This window comes from Oncorhynchus nerka, linkage group LG22 (assembly GCF_034236695.1).
Source record: "Oncorhynchus nerka isolate Pitt River linkage group LG22, Oner_Uvic_2.0, whole genome shotgun sequence".
In the NCBI taxonomy this organism is placed as follows: Eukaryota; Metazoa; Chordata; class Actinopteri; order Salmoniformes; family Salmonidae; genus Oncorhynchus; species Oncorhynchus nerka.
This window is the reverse complement of record NC_088417.1, coordinates 20371733-20384807: the sequence shown is the minus strand read 5'-3', so window position 1 is coordinate 20384807 and position 13075 is coordinate 20371733. Positions and strand designations below refer to the sequence as shown.

Below are 13075 nucleotides of genomic sequence, written 5' to 3'. Positions count from 1 at the left end.
TTGGGGAGCAGGGGCTGGAGTTGGGGAGCAGGGGCTGGAGCTGGCCCTGGTTGGGGAGCAGGGGCTGGAGTTGGGGAGCAGGGGCTGGAGCTGGCCCTGGTTGGGGAGCAGGGGCTGGAGTTGGGGAGCAGGGGCTGGAGTTGGGGAGCAGGGGCTGGAGCTGGGGAGCAGGGGCTGGCCCTGGGGGGAGCAGGGGCCGGCCCTGGAGTTGGGGAGCAGGGGCTGGAGCTGGGGAGCAGGGGCTGGAGCTGGCCCTGGTTGGGGAGCAGGGGCTGGAGCTGGGGAGCAGGGGCTGGAGCTGGCCCTGGTTGGGGAGCAGGGGCTGGAGTTGGGGAGCAGGGGCTGGAGTTGGGGAGCAGGGGCTGGAGCTGGGGAGCAGGGGCTGGAGCTGGGGAGCAGGGGCTGGAGCTGGGGAGCAGGGGCTGGAGCTGGCCCTGGTTGGGGAGCAGGGGCTGTAGTTGGGGAGCAGGGGCTGGAGCTGAGTCTGGGGTTGTAAGCTGAAAAGACTAGGAGTCCTAGCCGTACTAGTGGATCAGAGGGGGATAGAGAGGGAGTATAGAGGGGTAGTGAGGGGTAGTGCATGGTTGTGCGGAATAGTGAGGGAGAGGGGTAGCCAAGGTAAAGAGAGGGACTAGTGAGAGGTATTGAGGGATGTATTTTATGAACCAGTGAGAGGCATAGAAGTGTTTGTGAGGGTGGCAGTGAGAGTTGTGTATATAGTGTGTGTGACCTACCAACAGAAGTAGGCATCTCTCCCCACTGCAGCACCACGTCTTTAGTGATGCGTCCGTAGGTGTTGACATAGACGCCCTCGTCCTCGTAACACAGCAGCATCTCCATCCCGTCGGTCCGCGGCAGCACCACGATGGCATGGGGCGTCACCTGACTCTGAATCTGCCGGGGGCGATAGATACCACACAGTGGAGGGGTGGGGGGCTGGTGTCAGCCTGGCTGGCACAGAACATGACCCCCGCAACTCCTCTACCTCCAAATCTCTCTTTCTAGCCCTTCTCCCCCCCTTGTCTTGTGGCCAGCTCCCCACCCCCCTGTGCGATGAGAAACTGCTGCAACAATGGAATCTCCCACTCCATCAGTCACACAATCACCATGGTAGTAACACACAATGTCAACAAAACAGCCTTGTCATGGTTTCAACAACATAAATGGTAACCGTCATGGTATTTGAGCCCTGAAACCAGAACCGCCACACAGTAGGTACGGTTACCATTTAAAATGTAGTAGTTCAGAGGGAAACCATCTTTTCACCACCAGAGTGCAGAAATCAGATGTTACCTGGTTCAGTAGTCCTTCTCTGACCACGCACGCACACACATACACACGCATGCACACACAGCCTTACGTGGGAGGGGATGTAGATGTCATACGGGTTGCCAGAGTCGACATCGATTACATGAAACCCAACGCTGGAGCCATAGATGACCTTTAACCTCTGACCTTCCTCCACTGTCAGGTCAACCAGCTGGGGGCGGTGCTGTAGGTCAGTGAACGACTGACAGACAGAGAGAGAAAGACAGTGGGGAACAGAGAGAAAGATAGACATTATTGAGAGAGATACTGTGGAGAGCATTCAGCTACAAAATGGCTGCTGCGGCATCACCCAGGTGAGAGTAGGTGGGAGCTACACACTGGTAGGGGAGGAATTAAGATAATAAGATAATATTTCTGTGTGTTACCTTGAAGGCCATGAACTTGTGGTAGGGTTTGGGTGCCCAGGCGTAGATCTCCACTGAGTTCTTCAGAGCGATCACCAGAAACTTGATCCTCTCATACTTCACTGGAAACACACACACACACAGGAGAGTCAATCACTTGTGTTAGTACCCGGTGATAATGCCTTGGCTTTAGCTTAATGGGCTAATGCAACACACAGACACCCAGAGTTAAACGTCATGCCCCCAGTCCACACACATACCGACTTTGTAGTGCACGCAGCCCTCCAGCTCTCCTACAGTGACCCAGCCCTGCTTCTTCTCCACCTCGGGGTCGTTGTGTAATATCCTGTTCCTCAGCCAGGACAGGTAGTACACACGCAGCTTATTCTTCTTCCCTGTAGGAGGAGAGAGAGGGGAGAGGAGAGAGAGGGGAAAGGAGAAGGGAGAGAGAAGGAGGGGAGAGGAGAGAGAAGGGAAAGGAGAAGGGAGAGAGAGAGAGAGGAAAGGGAAGGGGAGGGAGGGAGGGAGGGAAGGTATTAAGCCTGTTGGCTATTTGAGAGTGATCATAGAATCTGAACAAAGTAATGCTACAGGCCTCCAGCTCTTTAGGAAACACAAGTCTGCCTTTGTGCTTTTTAACTGTCTGGCCCCAAAGTCAAAAACAGAAGAACACCATAAATGTTACTCGATGGGGCCACAGAACCCTTTGTTAAAGTCTAACTGTGTTCAAGTAGCTGTCTTGCTGCAGTCAGCCCTACCAGATATGGTGACCAGGACGTTGAGGCCCTCCAGAACGTCCATCTGTTGGAAGCGTCGGCGGTTGATCAGGTTATACACCTTCCCCTGACCACTGCGGTCCAGCAACATAAGACCGTTCTCTGTCCCCACCAGCAGGTTCACACCTAGACACACACATTTTAAATACTTTATTTGAATCTACAAATCACATTACAGTCAAGAACGATTCCAAGATTTCATAGGTCATGGATATATGGACACTTATAGATACAAAAGTCATGGATATATGGACACTTATAGATACAAAAGTCATGGATATATGGACACCTATAGATACAAAAGTCATGGATATATGGACACCTATAGATACAAAAGTCATGGATATATGGACACTTATAGATACAAAAGTCATGGATATATGGACACAGAAAACACCTTCCAACACACACACGCACAGCATTTCAAGTGTCTTACCCCAGAGAGCAGCACACAGTATCTCAGAGTTGAAGCGCTTCTTGTATTTGCGTATCTCAGGCGTGTCACTATGAGGTCGTATGTTGGTCGGGTTCACGTTGACCACACTGATCTTTCTGGCCTCGTTCAGTCTGGCCTGCTCCTGCTCCTGAAGCAGCAGCTCATTTGTAAAGAGAGCTGCAACCACAGGATAACATTATACTAATGTTCACAAAACCTTTCAAACTTACAACAACAGGACACCCTGTACAGTATGTTCACACAACATTACAACCTTAGAGCAACATTCATGCCACCTCCTCCTTCCTAAGCAATTTACTGGCAACAAGAGCTACAGCAAGGATGACAGAAGATTGACAAGATAACTGACTCACCAGAGGCAGAGTTTTCATCATCATCATCGGTGGGGGAGGTTCCGTAGACTCGTGGATCAACGAATGGCGTGAAGGAGGAGGACTTGGAGCCACTCCCACTGCCCATGCCATACTGCAAATCAGAGAGAGAGGGGGTGGGATCAGGATCTCAGAGCATTATAGGTAGGGTTCAGAGTTTTCCCTGAACATTTAAACAAGAAAAACTCCAGGCCCTAATTTCTGTCCTGAGGCAACAGGTTGCCAGGTGGTGAGAGTTTTCAGCATACACTTATGGGTTGCCAGAGCAGAAAGTGTGTTGAGCAACATTAGGCTTGGTTTGCCATGCAAACACACAGCATGCAGAGAGAGCAGAGAATGTGACCAGCAAAAAAGGAAGAGAACGTATGGAAGAAATGGTTATGGACTGGATTAAACTAGGTTAGAGTGGGTTTAATCGCGAGCCAGACAGACTCAGCGTCTAGGTCTAAGTCAGACTTGACAGAGGGTGAGTTTTTTTGTTTGTTTTAGTACAGGATGCAGAGAGAGCACAAGGGCACAGAGCAACAAGGCTAGGTAGCCAGCAAATCCGACCCGTTTGCTTACAGCTGCATTAAGGTTGGACAGGCTTCCTGTGTAGATTAAGACACCACAGAGCTGGTGCGAGATATGGCTCGGACAGTGCCTCAATTCAGGGACGAGAAATGCGTTGTCCTCCGAATTGTCCCATTATCCCAAATGTTACTCCGAGAAGTTTGAACGACCTCTACTGTGACTGGCACCCGTTGTCTCGCTCTCCTCCGTGCTGCAGCGACCACCACAGAACATCAAAGTGTGTATTGCGCTGTCCGTGTTCGCACTTGACTAGTATTATCAGAGAACCTTGGAGTTTGCCAAAAAACAATAGGTTATTCTGGTTGGAAATTTTACTCTCCTGCCAGGTAAAAAATAGTGCCACGGCAGAATAGGACAAGATGTGGTGTTTTGTGCTCGTGCACATAAGTACATAACCCAACCCCCCCCCACCAGTAAAACTAATTGCATCTGAACATGCCAGGGCCGGTCTTTGCCGTTCTGCCGGCATAGGCGAGCCCAAAAGATGAAACCCCCTGCAAAACTAGACTCGTCCCAGTAAGCAAAATTAAGTTGAAAAGACTTTTAAAATAAGTATTTCCCAGACTTTGAACTTACACGGAACCCAAAGCGGCTACGCGCGTGTGCTATCGTGCATACATTTATGTTGTCCCACTACACCAAACGCGATCACTACACGCAGGTTAAAATATCAAAACAAACTCAGAACCAATGACATTCATTTGGGGACAGGTCAAAAAGCATTAAACATGTATGGTAATTTAGCTAGTTAGCTTGCACTTGCTAATTTGTCCTATTTAGCTAGCTTGCTGTTGCTAGCTAATTTGTCCTGGGATATAAACATTGAGTTGTTATTTTACCTGAAATGCAAAAGCTCCTCTACTCCGACAATTAATCGACACATAAAACAGCCAACCGAATCGTTTCTAGTCATCTCTCCTCCTTCCAGGCTTTTTCATCTTTGAACTTATATGGTGATCGGCATCTAAACTTTCATAGTATTACCACGATGACCGGCAAAACAGTTCGTCTTTCAATCACCCACGTGGGTATAACCAATGAGGAGATGGCACGTGGGTACCTACTTCTATAAACCAATGAGGAGATAGGAGAGGCAGGACTTTCAGCGCGATCTGCGTCAGAAATAGAAAGGAGTTCTATTTTAGCCCTTGACATCGCAGACGCTCGTTGGCGTGCGCGAGCAGTGTGGGTGCAATAATTGAATAACATGGATTTCTAAATTCATTTTGCGATGCGCACGCAACGTGTCTGGTCTGGTCTGGTCAGCATGTTAGGTTAAATTTAGGTTCTGAATGAAAGGTGAAAAGGTATTTTCTGTATGTTTAAAATATATATTTTCCAGGATGCTGAAAAGGCATTTTCTGTATGTTTAAAATATATATTTTCCAGGATGCTGAAAAGGCATCTTTTCCGGACGTTGAAATCAGTTTCATTTTTGGTTCTGAATGAAAGTCGAAAATCCTTATTTTCCTGATGTTGAAAATACGGATTTCACAGGCATTGAAAATATATATTTTTACGGATGCTGAAATTAGGCTCAATTTTGGTTCCGAATGAAAGTTGAAAATGTTATTTATAGACGTCTATGTTTGTACCAAATCAAGGCTGGTCCAAACATAGATGAAAAATCTGAACCTAGCATAGATGTCTATGATTGATTTAGAGTTGGTCCAGACCGGACCAAAAACCAATGTCCGTGGATGTGGAAATCAAGACCGGTCCGGAACTGCACCAAAAAAAGACATCCAAAAAGGCAACAGCGTTGGTCTGTGCTTACAGAGGTGTTGCCTACAGTCTTGCCTGTAATCCAATTTTATGAATGCCAGTCTATGTGGTAAGCCTACTGTTTGTAAAACACCAAAAAACGACATCCGGACAGGACAAAGAACGACATCCGGACAGGACAAAGAACGACATCCGGACAGGACAAAGAACGACATCCGGACAGGACAAAGAACGACATCCGGACAGGACAAAGAACGACATCCGGACAGGACAAAGAACGACATCCGGACAGGACAAAGAACAACATCCGGACAGGACAAAGAACGACATCCAAAAGACGTCTGCTCGTGCTTACTAGAGTGTAGCCTACCATGTCGGCCCTCAATGGAATTTTATGAATGCCCATCAGTATGGTAGGCCCACCGTTTGTAAAACAGGCCATAGCATTGTCTTTATTAGTCCTGATTCCTGTAACTAATCAATCAATGGCTATTTAAGCTCTGAATATCAGCAATCAAACTTTATTAGGAGTTATTGCCTATTTGCATTGTGTTTAGACAGCGGGAAATACAGAAGTATTTTCTTTTTCACTATGATCAGCTTGTCAAAAAATTGACATATACAAACTATTATGCACATAGCAACATGGTCTAGGAAAAGGCACTAAACATGTGTATATGACAAATACAATTTGATTTGATAGTCTTTCTTTCATATCATGGGTCTGGGTTGGCGCCCCCCCCTTGGGTTGTGCCGTGGCGGAGATCTTTGTGGGCTATACTCAGCCTTGTCTCAGGATGGTAAGTTGGTGGTTGAAGATATCCCTCTAGTGGTGTGGGGGCTGTGCTTTGGCAAAGTGGGTGGGGTTATATCCTTCCTGTTTGGCCCCGTCTGGGGGTGTCCTCGGATGGGGCCACAGTGTCTCCTGACCCCTCCTGTCTCAGATTCCAGTATTTATGCTGCAGTAGTTTATGTGTCGGGGGGCTGGGGTCAGTTAGTTATATCTGGAGCACTTCTCCTGTCCTATTCGGTGTCCTGTGTGAATCTAAGTGTGCGTTCTCTAATTCTCTCCTTCTCTCTTTCTTTCTCTCTCTCGGAGGACCTGAGCCCTAGGACCATGCCCCAGGACTACCTGACATGATGACTCCTTGCTGTCCCCAGTCCACCTGGCCATGCTGCTGCTCCAGTTTCAACTTCCACCTGACTGTGCTGCTGCTCCAGTTTCAACTGTTCTGCCTTATTATTATTCGACCATGCTGGTCATTTATGAACATTTGAACATCTTGGCCATGTTCTGTTATAATCTCCACCCGGCACAGCCAGAAGAGGACTGGCCACCCCACATAGCCTGGTTCCTCTCTAGGTTTCTTCCTAGGTTTTGGCCTTTCTAGGGAGTTTTTCCTAGCCACCGTGCTTCTACACCTGCATTGCTTGCTGTTTGGGGTTTTAGGCTGGGTTTCTGTACAGCACTTTGAGATATCAGCTGATGTACGAAGGGCTATATAAATAAATTTGATTTGATTTGATATCCTGTATCTGCTACATGATTTATGTTAGATCATTTTTTTACTGAACGTTGGTGCAGCGCTGCAGAGATGTGTCTCTCCAACAGCACCCTGGAGAGGCACGCTGGGAACGGACAAGCAAAATATTTTTAGTCCCTGCCCTTGACAAAGTGGGCAATGCTTATCAAAGATCGGCATCAGCCCTCACCAAAAGAGCCCATACGTCACTGGTTGAGAGAAAGTGTCATTGTTTTTGGGCAGAATTTTAGGTTTTGTGTTGTTGTTGGATGTGTTGTTGCTGCCTAATGAGTGGGCAGGCCCGTGCCTATAGCATATCCTAATCACATCAATAAATTGGTTATAACAAACTCTGAACACCGTAACACATATGAACTCAAAATGGATGCAGAGGACGTGACAAATAAACTTGAAACAGGGGAATATTTTCCAGGTTGCTCAGGAGGTAAAGGGGAAGTCCGATGTGTGGAATAAATGTGACAAACCCTGCGTGCATATTATGTGTGACTAACTGCGTGTTGTATAGATTACAATAGAATTTGTCTGACCATTTGGAACAATGTAAACACTAAATAAAGCGTACCAGAGAGTCTGTTAAAATTTTGTTTTTTTGTTAAGCCTTTATTACAGCAAAGACTAAACAGTCGCATTCATTCATGAATGCAATTTCTGAAATGGAACGGTTTATTTATTGTTTAAGCTAATTATAACTAACTATAACTAGTTATTATTATTATAAATATTATTTTTCAAACAATTTGAAACAATTAGAACAATTAGAAATAATACCAGAGAGGCTGTTCTAACAAAGTAAAGCCTTTATTACAGAGAAGATTAGAAACAGCCGAATTTGTGAAATTGCTGTGTGAAGCTTGGTGCTCATGGAATCAGTAGGCTATTAAACACACACTCAAACAGGCAAGAGAAACAGGATCTGTCTTACTTCTGTAGATATATTGATGATTAATAAAGACAGGCACATTTAACAGTTAGGCTATTGATTATAGACCTACTTAAGTTCTGGTTTCCTCTCTCCTCACTTTTCTTAGGCAAAAAGGCAAGGGCTGTATTGTCATCTCCTCATTCTGCTGCTGCCTCCGGCATTGTTCTCAACACCGATATGCTGGTTAACTTTGCTATTATGCACATAGCAAAATGGTCTAGGAAAAGGCACCAATTCAACAGCGCACTGATGTGTTTCATAACCGCTGCCAGGGAGAAAGCGCATTTGTTATAAAATAATGTTATTTTTTTTATTAGTGTTGCACCATTGTTTATGTAATATAACCATATATAATTTCAGTAGCACGTCTTAAAGCGATGGACTGTGCCATCCCCACGGCCTCCACAATGGATCAGTCCACACAGAGCGAATCAGACAGGTGTCTTGTACACCATGATCATTATTATATATTTTTTCTGCTCGACTAAAGAAATCTTGGTCAGCCAACAGCCTATCGACCAAATAATCGACCAGTCGACTAAAAGGGGTCGGCCCTAGTTGGGACAATTTGGAGTACAACACATTTCTCATCCCTGGATTGAGTTAAGTTTCTGAGCCATATCTCACACTGGCTCCATCCATGGTGTCTTAATCTACACAGGAAGCCTGTCCGACCTTAATGCAGCTGTAAGCAAGCGGGTCGGATCTGCTGGCTAGGGAGGAGGGAGCTTGTGTGTACAGGGCTAGAATGTAGGGGGCTTATGTGTAGAGGGCTAGCAAGTAAGGGTGTAGGGTGCAAGGGCATAAGCAGTTAGGGTGTAGGGGTCTAGTGAACCTACTTTGGGGTGGCTGCGCCCAGAGCCATCGCCAGGGGAGACCATGGGGGAGGGGCTTTGCTGCACCAGATCGGGCAGATTGGCGTTTCCGGGGAAACCGTTGCTGTCGGCGAGAGCGGAGTTCCGCCTCCTGTCCCCATAGGTCTGGAACAGAGAGAGAGTGAGGGCCACTCTACACACTGATCTGTGTTCAGATTAATCTATTTCCCTGTGATGGGTAGGATTTGGGAAAGGTAAGATGATTCTAGATTTGTGGTTAAGGTAAGGTTAAGGTTGGAATCTAATGGTTAAGGTGAGGTTTAGAGGTTCATCTGGGTCTGTGGTTAAGGTGGATGTTCTGCCGCTGATGTGGAAGGTGGGTAAACCCAAAGGATTGAAGAAGCTGAGCGACGGCTGGTGACAATGCAGAGACTCATTCTACACAGACAGACACACGCAGAGCCGAGTGCATGCCAGGATGCTGAGTTGTGTATTAAGCAAGCAGAGTGGAGCCCAGGGGTCAGGGGTTAAAAGTGAAAGGCAACTGACCTCTCTCATCATCAGGGTGCTGTCTTGGGAACGGTTGCCGTAGGAATCATTATGTCCTCCCATCACACCGTACACCTCACCACTACTCTGCCCCGCAGCCGGCCTGACAACACACACACACGTTTAAAAAACTAAAAGATGCCCTATGCAGACATCGCTCTGCCATTTCCTGGTTGCTAAAATTCTAATAGTAATTTAAGTTTATGTGTAGAGAATCATTGTCACATTTAAACCACTGAAATATGGTTTCCAGAACCAACAATATTCTATTATCAACTGTTTGAAACTGGTGTACAAAACCAGCAAATAGTGCACATACTGTAGAAAGATCTACAGCTTTTTAGACTTGCTTTCAATGGAATTAGATCTATAACTCACATTTCTATGTGGATTTGTTCTGGTTGCCAAAAAGTTACATATTACAGATTTAAGATACATAGCTACAATAAAATAAATGCATATATTAAAATGCAAATACACACACACACACTCACATGATGCGTGGGATGTCGCTGACAGACACAGAGCCGTCGTTACTTCCTCCCTCTCCCTCCTCGTCACTCTGTGACTCGTCACTGGATGAGGAGTAGTCCGTCACCTTGACGGGCGGGCGATTAGGCTCCTCCCCCTGACGCAGATCCCTCAGCTCCTTGGCTAGAGCCGTCAGGTCCTGGAGGTGAGGAGGTCAAAGGTCAGTAGAGGATATTATAAAAGGTCAGCACTCATGTCGTGAGTGCAGTAACAGTTGCTTTGATTTATGGGGAACATTTTATTGGCACAACATTTTAAACATTTTTCAGCGGCTAACTCGTCCTTCCTCAGAGTGTGAGTGAGGAACAATGAGGATTCAGTCAGGATGGAGTCAAGAAAGGTCACTAACAGAAGGGTTAGGGTCCTGGGAACTCAACCCTTATGGTCAGTGGTTAGAGGTGATTTGTTATCTGTTTAAGGGGAAACACAGCTCCATGCTCCCCCGTCTGCCTGTCACACGGAACAGGTAGAGCAAAACAGGTGAGCTAGAGGAGAGAGGGGCGTGCACAGGGTCGGATTAATGTAGGGGCTTACCGGGGATGAAGCCCCTTGGCCCAGGCCCGTGAGGGCCCAAGAGAGGAAATTACGTTTTTTATTATTATAATTTTATCCAACCAAACAAGTCCGCTCTCAATGTTCAAAATACATCAGAAAGAATCATTTAGCCAACAGAGGATTTTTTATTGTTTTTTAATAATGGTGGTTAACTTTATCACAAGCACATACAGGTATTGGTCAAAATTAAGGAAAAACCAACACAAAGTGTATTAACATAAAGTGTCTTAAAAGGGTGTTGCGTCACCACGAGATGCTAGAACAGCTTCAGCATAGATTCTACATGTGGACCTAAACCATAACAGGAACATGCCCCCCACACCATAACATATACTTTGTATCCCTTGTTTACACAAGTGTTGTTTTCTTTATTTTCACAGTTACCAGTATGCCAACAGTCGGCAAGGCTACAGTTTGGGCAGCATACACACCAAATATAGGTTACAGCTTGTTGCGTTGTGGCCATAGACATATAATCCATAGAAGGGTATTGTAACCCCTTACCCTGGCAATTTGACTGTTAAACTCATTGGTACAATAGCAATGGATGCCAGTCCTGACTTGAATGGGAACTGCCATCTATGGATTATATTTCTATGGTTGATTGCAGCTGTCAGTTTGCCTTTTTCAGATTTCAAAATAAAATGGCAGGAAAAATGTACAGTTTGGAAAGAAAATGCCTGCTGCTGAAAAAAGATGACTAGTCTGTCTGTAGAACCAATATAAACAAACATTAGCTAACAGCAGCACTGGTTTTCAAAGTAGCTTATCTTGAGATAATGCTGTGTGTTGTGGCAGTAGCCTAAGGAAAGAAATTCCACAAATTCACTTTTAACAAAGCACACCTGTTAATTGAAATTCATTCCAGGTGACTACCTTGTGAAGCTGGTTGAGAGAATGCCAAGAGTGTGCAAAGCTGTCATCAAGGCAAAGGGTGGCTACTTTGAAGAATCTCAAATATAAAATATATTTAGATTGGTTTAACACTTTTTTGGTTACTAAATTAATTCATGTGTTATTTCATAGTTTTGATGTATTCACTATATTTCAACAATGTAGAAAATAGTAAAAATAAAGAAAAACTCTTGAATGAGTAGGTGTGCCCAAACTTTTGACTGGTAATGTATATTGCCTCCTAATATTGTACAATCTGTGTGTTGCTTCATTGACCTGGGCTATTGTTTGTCTGAATTAAAGACCAGATTGATCTCAGTTTGTCAGTGTTTGAGAAGCCACTAATTTCTGTCATTTGTGTGGTATTAAAAAATGTTCAGTCAATGTCTTCTGTCATGAAAATGACGAATTGCATGAAGTGCGTTTTTAATTAAAAGGACAATTTTTTTGAGGAAATCCTAAAAATGCCCCTGCTCAATTAATAGCCTATGCCACATGGCAAACATTAGTATGGCTTTATTTATAAAGGGTATTTTTCTTCAACAGTAAATTTAACAAGCATCGAATTGCATCTTGGTGCACAGACTTGTTTACACCAAATGATGTGTGTCCCGGGAAGGGGAAAAAAGGCTCAGGGCCTATGATTTCTTAATCCGGCCCTGGGCGTGCATGTGAAAAGTGGGGACAGTGTGGATATGAGCGTGCACATGGGGATCAATAGATATCTTACCATCTCCTCCTGGATGATAGAGGTGGAGAGAAAATAGAGAAAGACAGAGTGAGAAAGAGAGGCAATAAGAGAGAGAAAAGGGGAGAGAGAGAGAGATGTAAGAATGAAGCTATAACTACTGCAGGGATACACAAACCTTTGTACTCCAAGAGAAAGATTGAGAGAGAGAGAGAGAAGGCTGTGGCGGTTATGACATTTTGTCAGCCGTTTGTCATGCAAAACACTGCCAGTCTTACGTTAATTGACCGTTATTTAACAAACATGTTTAGCATTTCCAGGCGTTCACGTATACAAGCTACCGATGTGTGCCTTTGGAACATCTACATTTTTAAAAAGTCTAATAAATGCACAAATTTGTTTACATCCCTATTAGTGAGCATTTCTCCTTTGCCAAGATATTCCATCCACGTGACAGGTGATGCATATCAAGAAGCTGATTAAACAGCATGATCATTACACAGGTGCACGTTGAATGGGAATACAGATAAACTCAGTAACAAAAAGAGAAACGTCCTCTCACTGTCAACTGCATTTATTTTCAGCAAACTTAACATGTGGTAAATATTTGTATGAACATAAGATTCAAAAACTGAGACATAAACTGAACAAGTTCCACAGACATGTGACTAACAATCTTTTATTTCAGCTCATGAAACAGACATGTTACATGTTGCTGTTCAGTGTATTTCAGAAAAACAGAATATGAGTTGACCTACTGTATGTTATCTGGCTATGCGCCATGCCATAGGCTGTAGACTTGTTCATTTAGCAGACAAGATATGCTTATAAGTCCCGTGCCATTATTATATATTATATGATTTTATAGTAAGTAATATAATAACTTAGCTGAATAAAATAGAAAGTATGTTTTCCCATTCCGGAGCGAGTGTGCATATGAAGTGGCTATGTTGAGTGTAAAAGTGATCATTTTGCACGCCCAATTTTTCCGTTTTGGATTTG

The 13075-nt window shown here is 44.8% G+C and overlaps 1 protein-coding gene across 11 annotated transcripts in view; it reads right to left on the bottom strand.

Annotated features, from left to right (window-relative positions):
- Nucleotides 1-13075, bottom strand: part of LOC115104992 (TRAF2 and NCK-interacting protein kinase-like) — a 72248-nt gene that overhangs the window by 12185 nt on the left and 46988 nt on the right. For 8 of the 11 annotated variants that reach the window (XM_065007033.1, XM_065007034.1, XM_065007039.1 and 5 more), the window contains 10 exons: nt 9900-10075; nt 9406-9508; nt 8881-9021; nt 3260-3371; nt 2886-3062; nt 2432-2575; nt 1934-2068; nt 1695-1795; nt 1361-1510; nt 735-894 (listed from right to left, as the gene is read on the bottom strand). In XM_065007033.1, coding sequence (XP_064863105.1) covers nt 735-894; nt 1361-1510; nt 1695-1795; nt 1934-2068; nt 2432-2575; nt 2886-3062; nt 3260-3371; nt 8881-9021; nt 9406-9508; nt 9900-10075 — 1399 coding nt within the window. The remainder of the gene's footprint in view (nt 1-734; nt 895-1360; nt 1511-1694; nt 1796-1933; nt 2069-2431; nt 2576-2885; nt 3063-3259; nt 3372-8880; nt 9022-9405; nt 9509-9899; nt 10076-13075) is intronic. The other 3 variants (XM_065007038.1, XM_065007044.1, XM_065007040.1) reach the window with 2 other exon arrangements.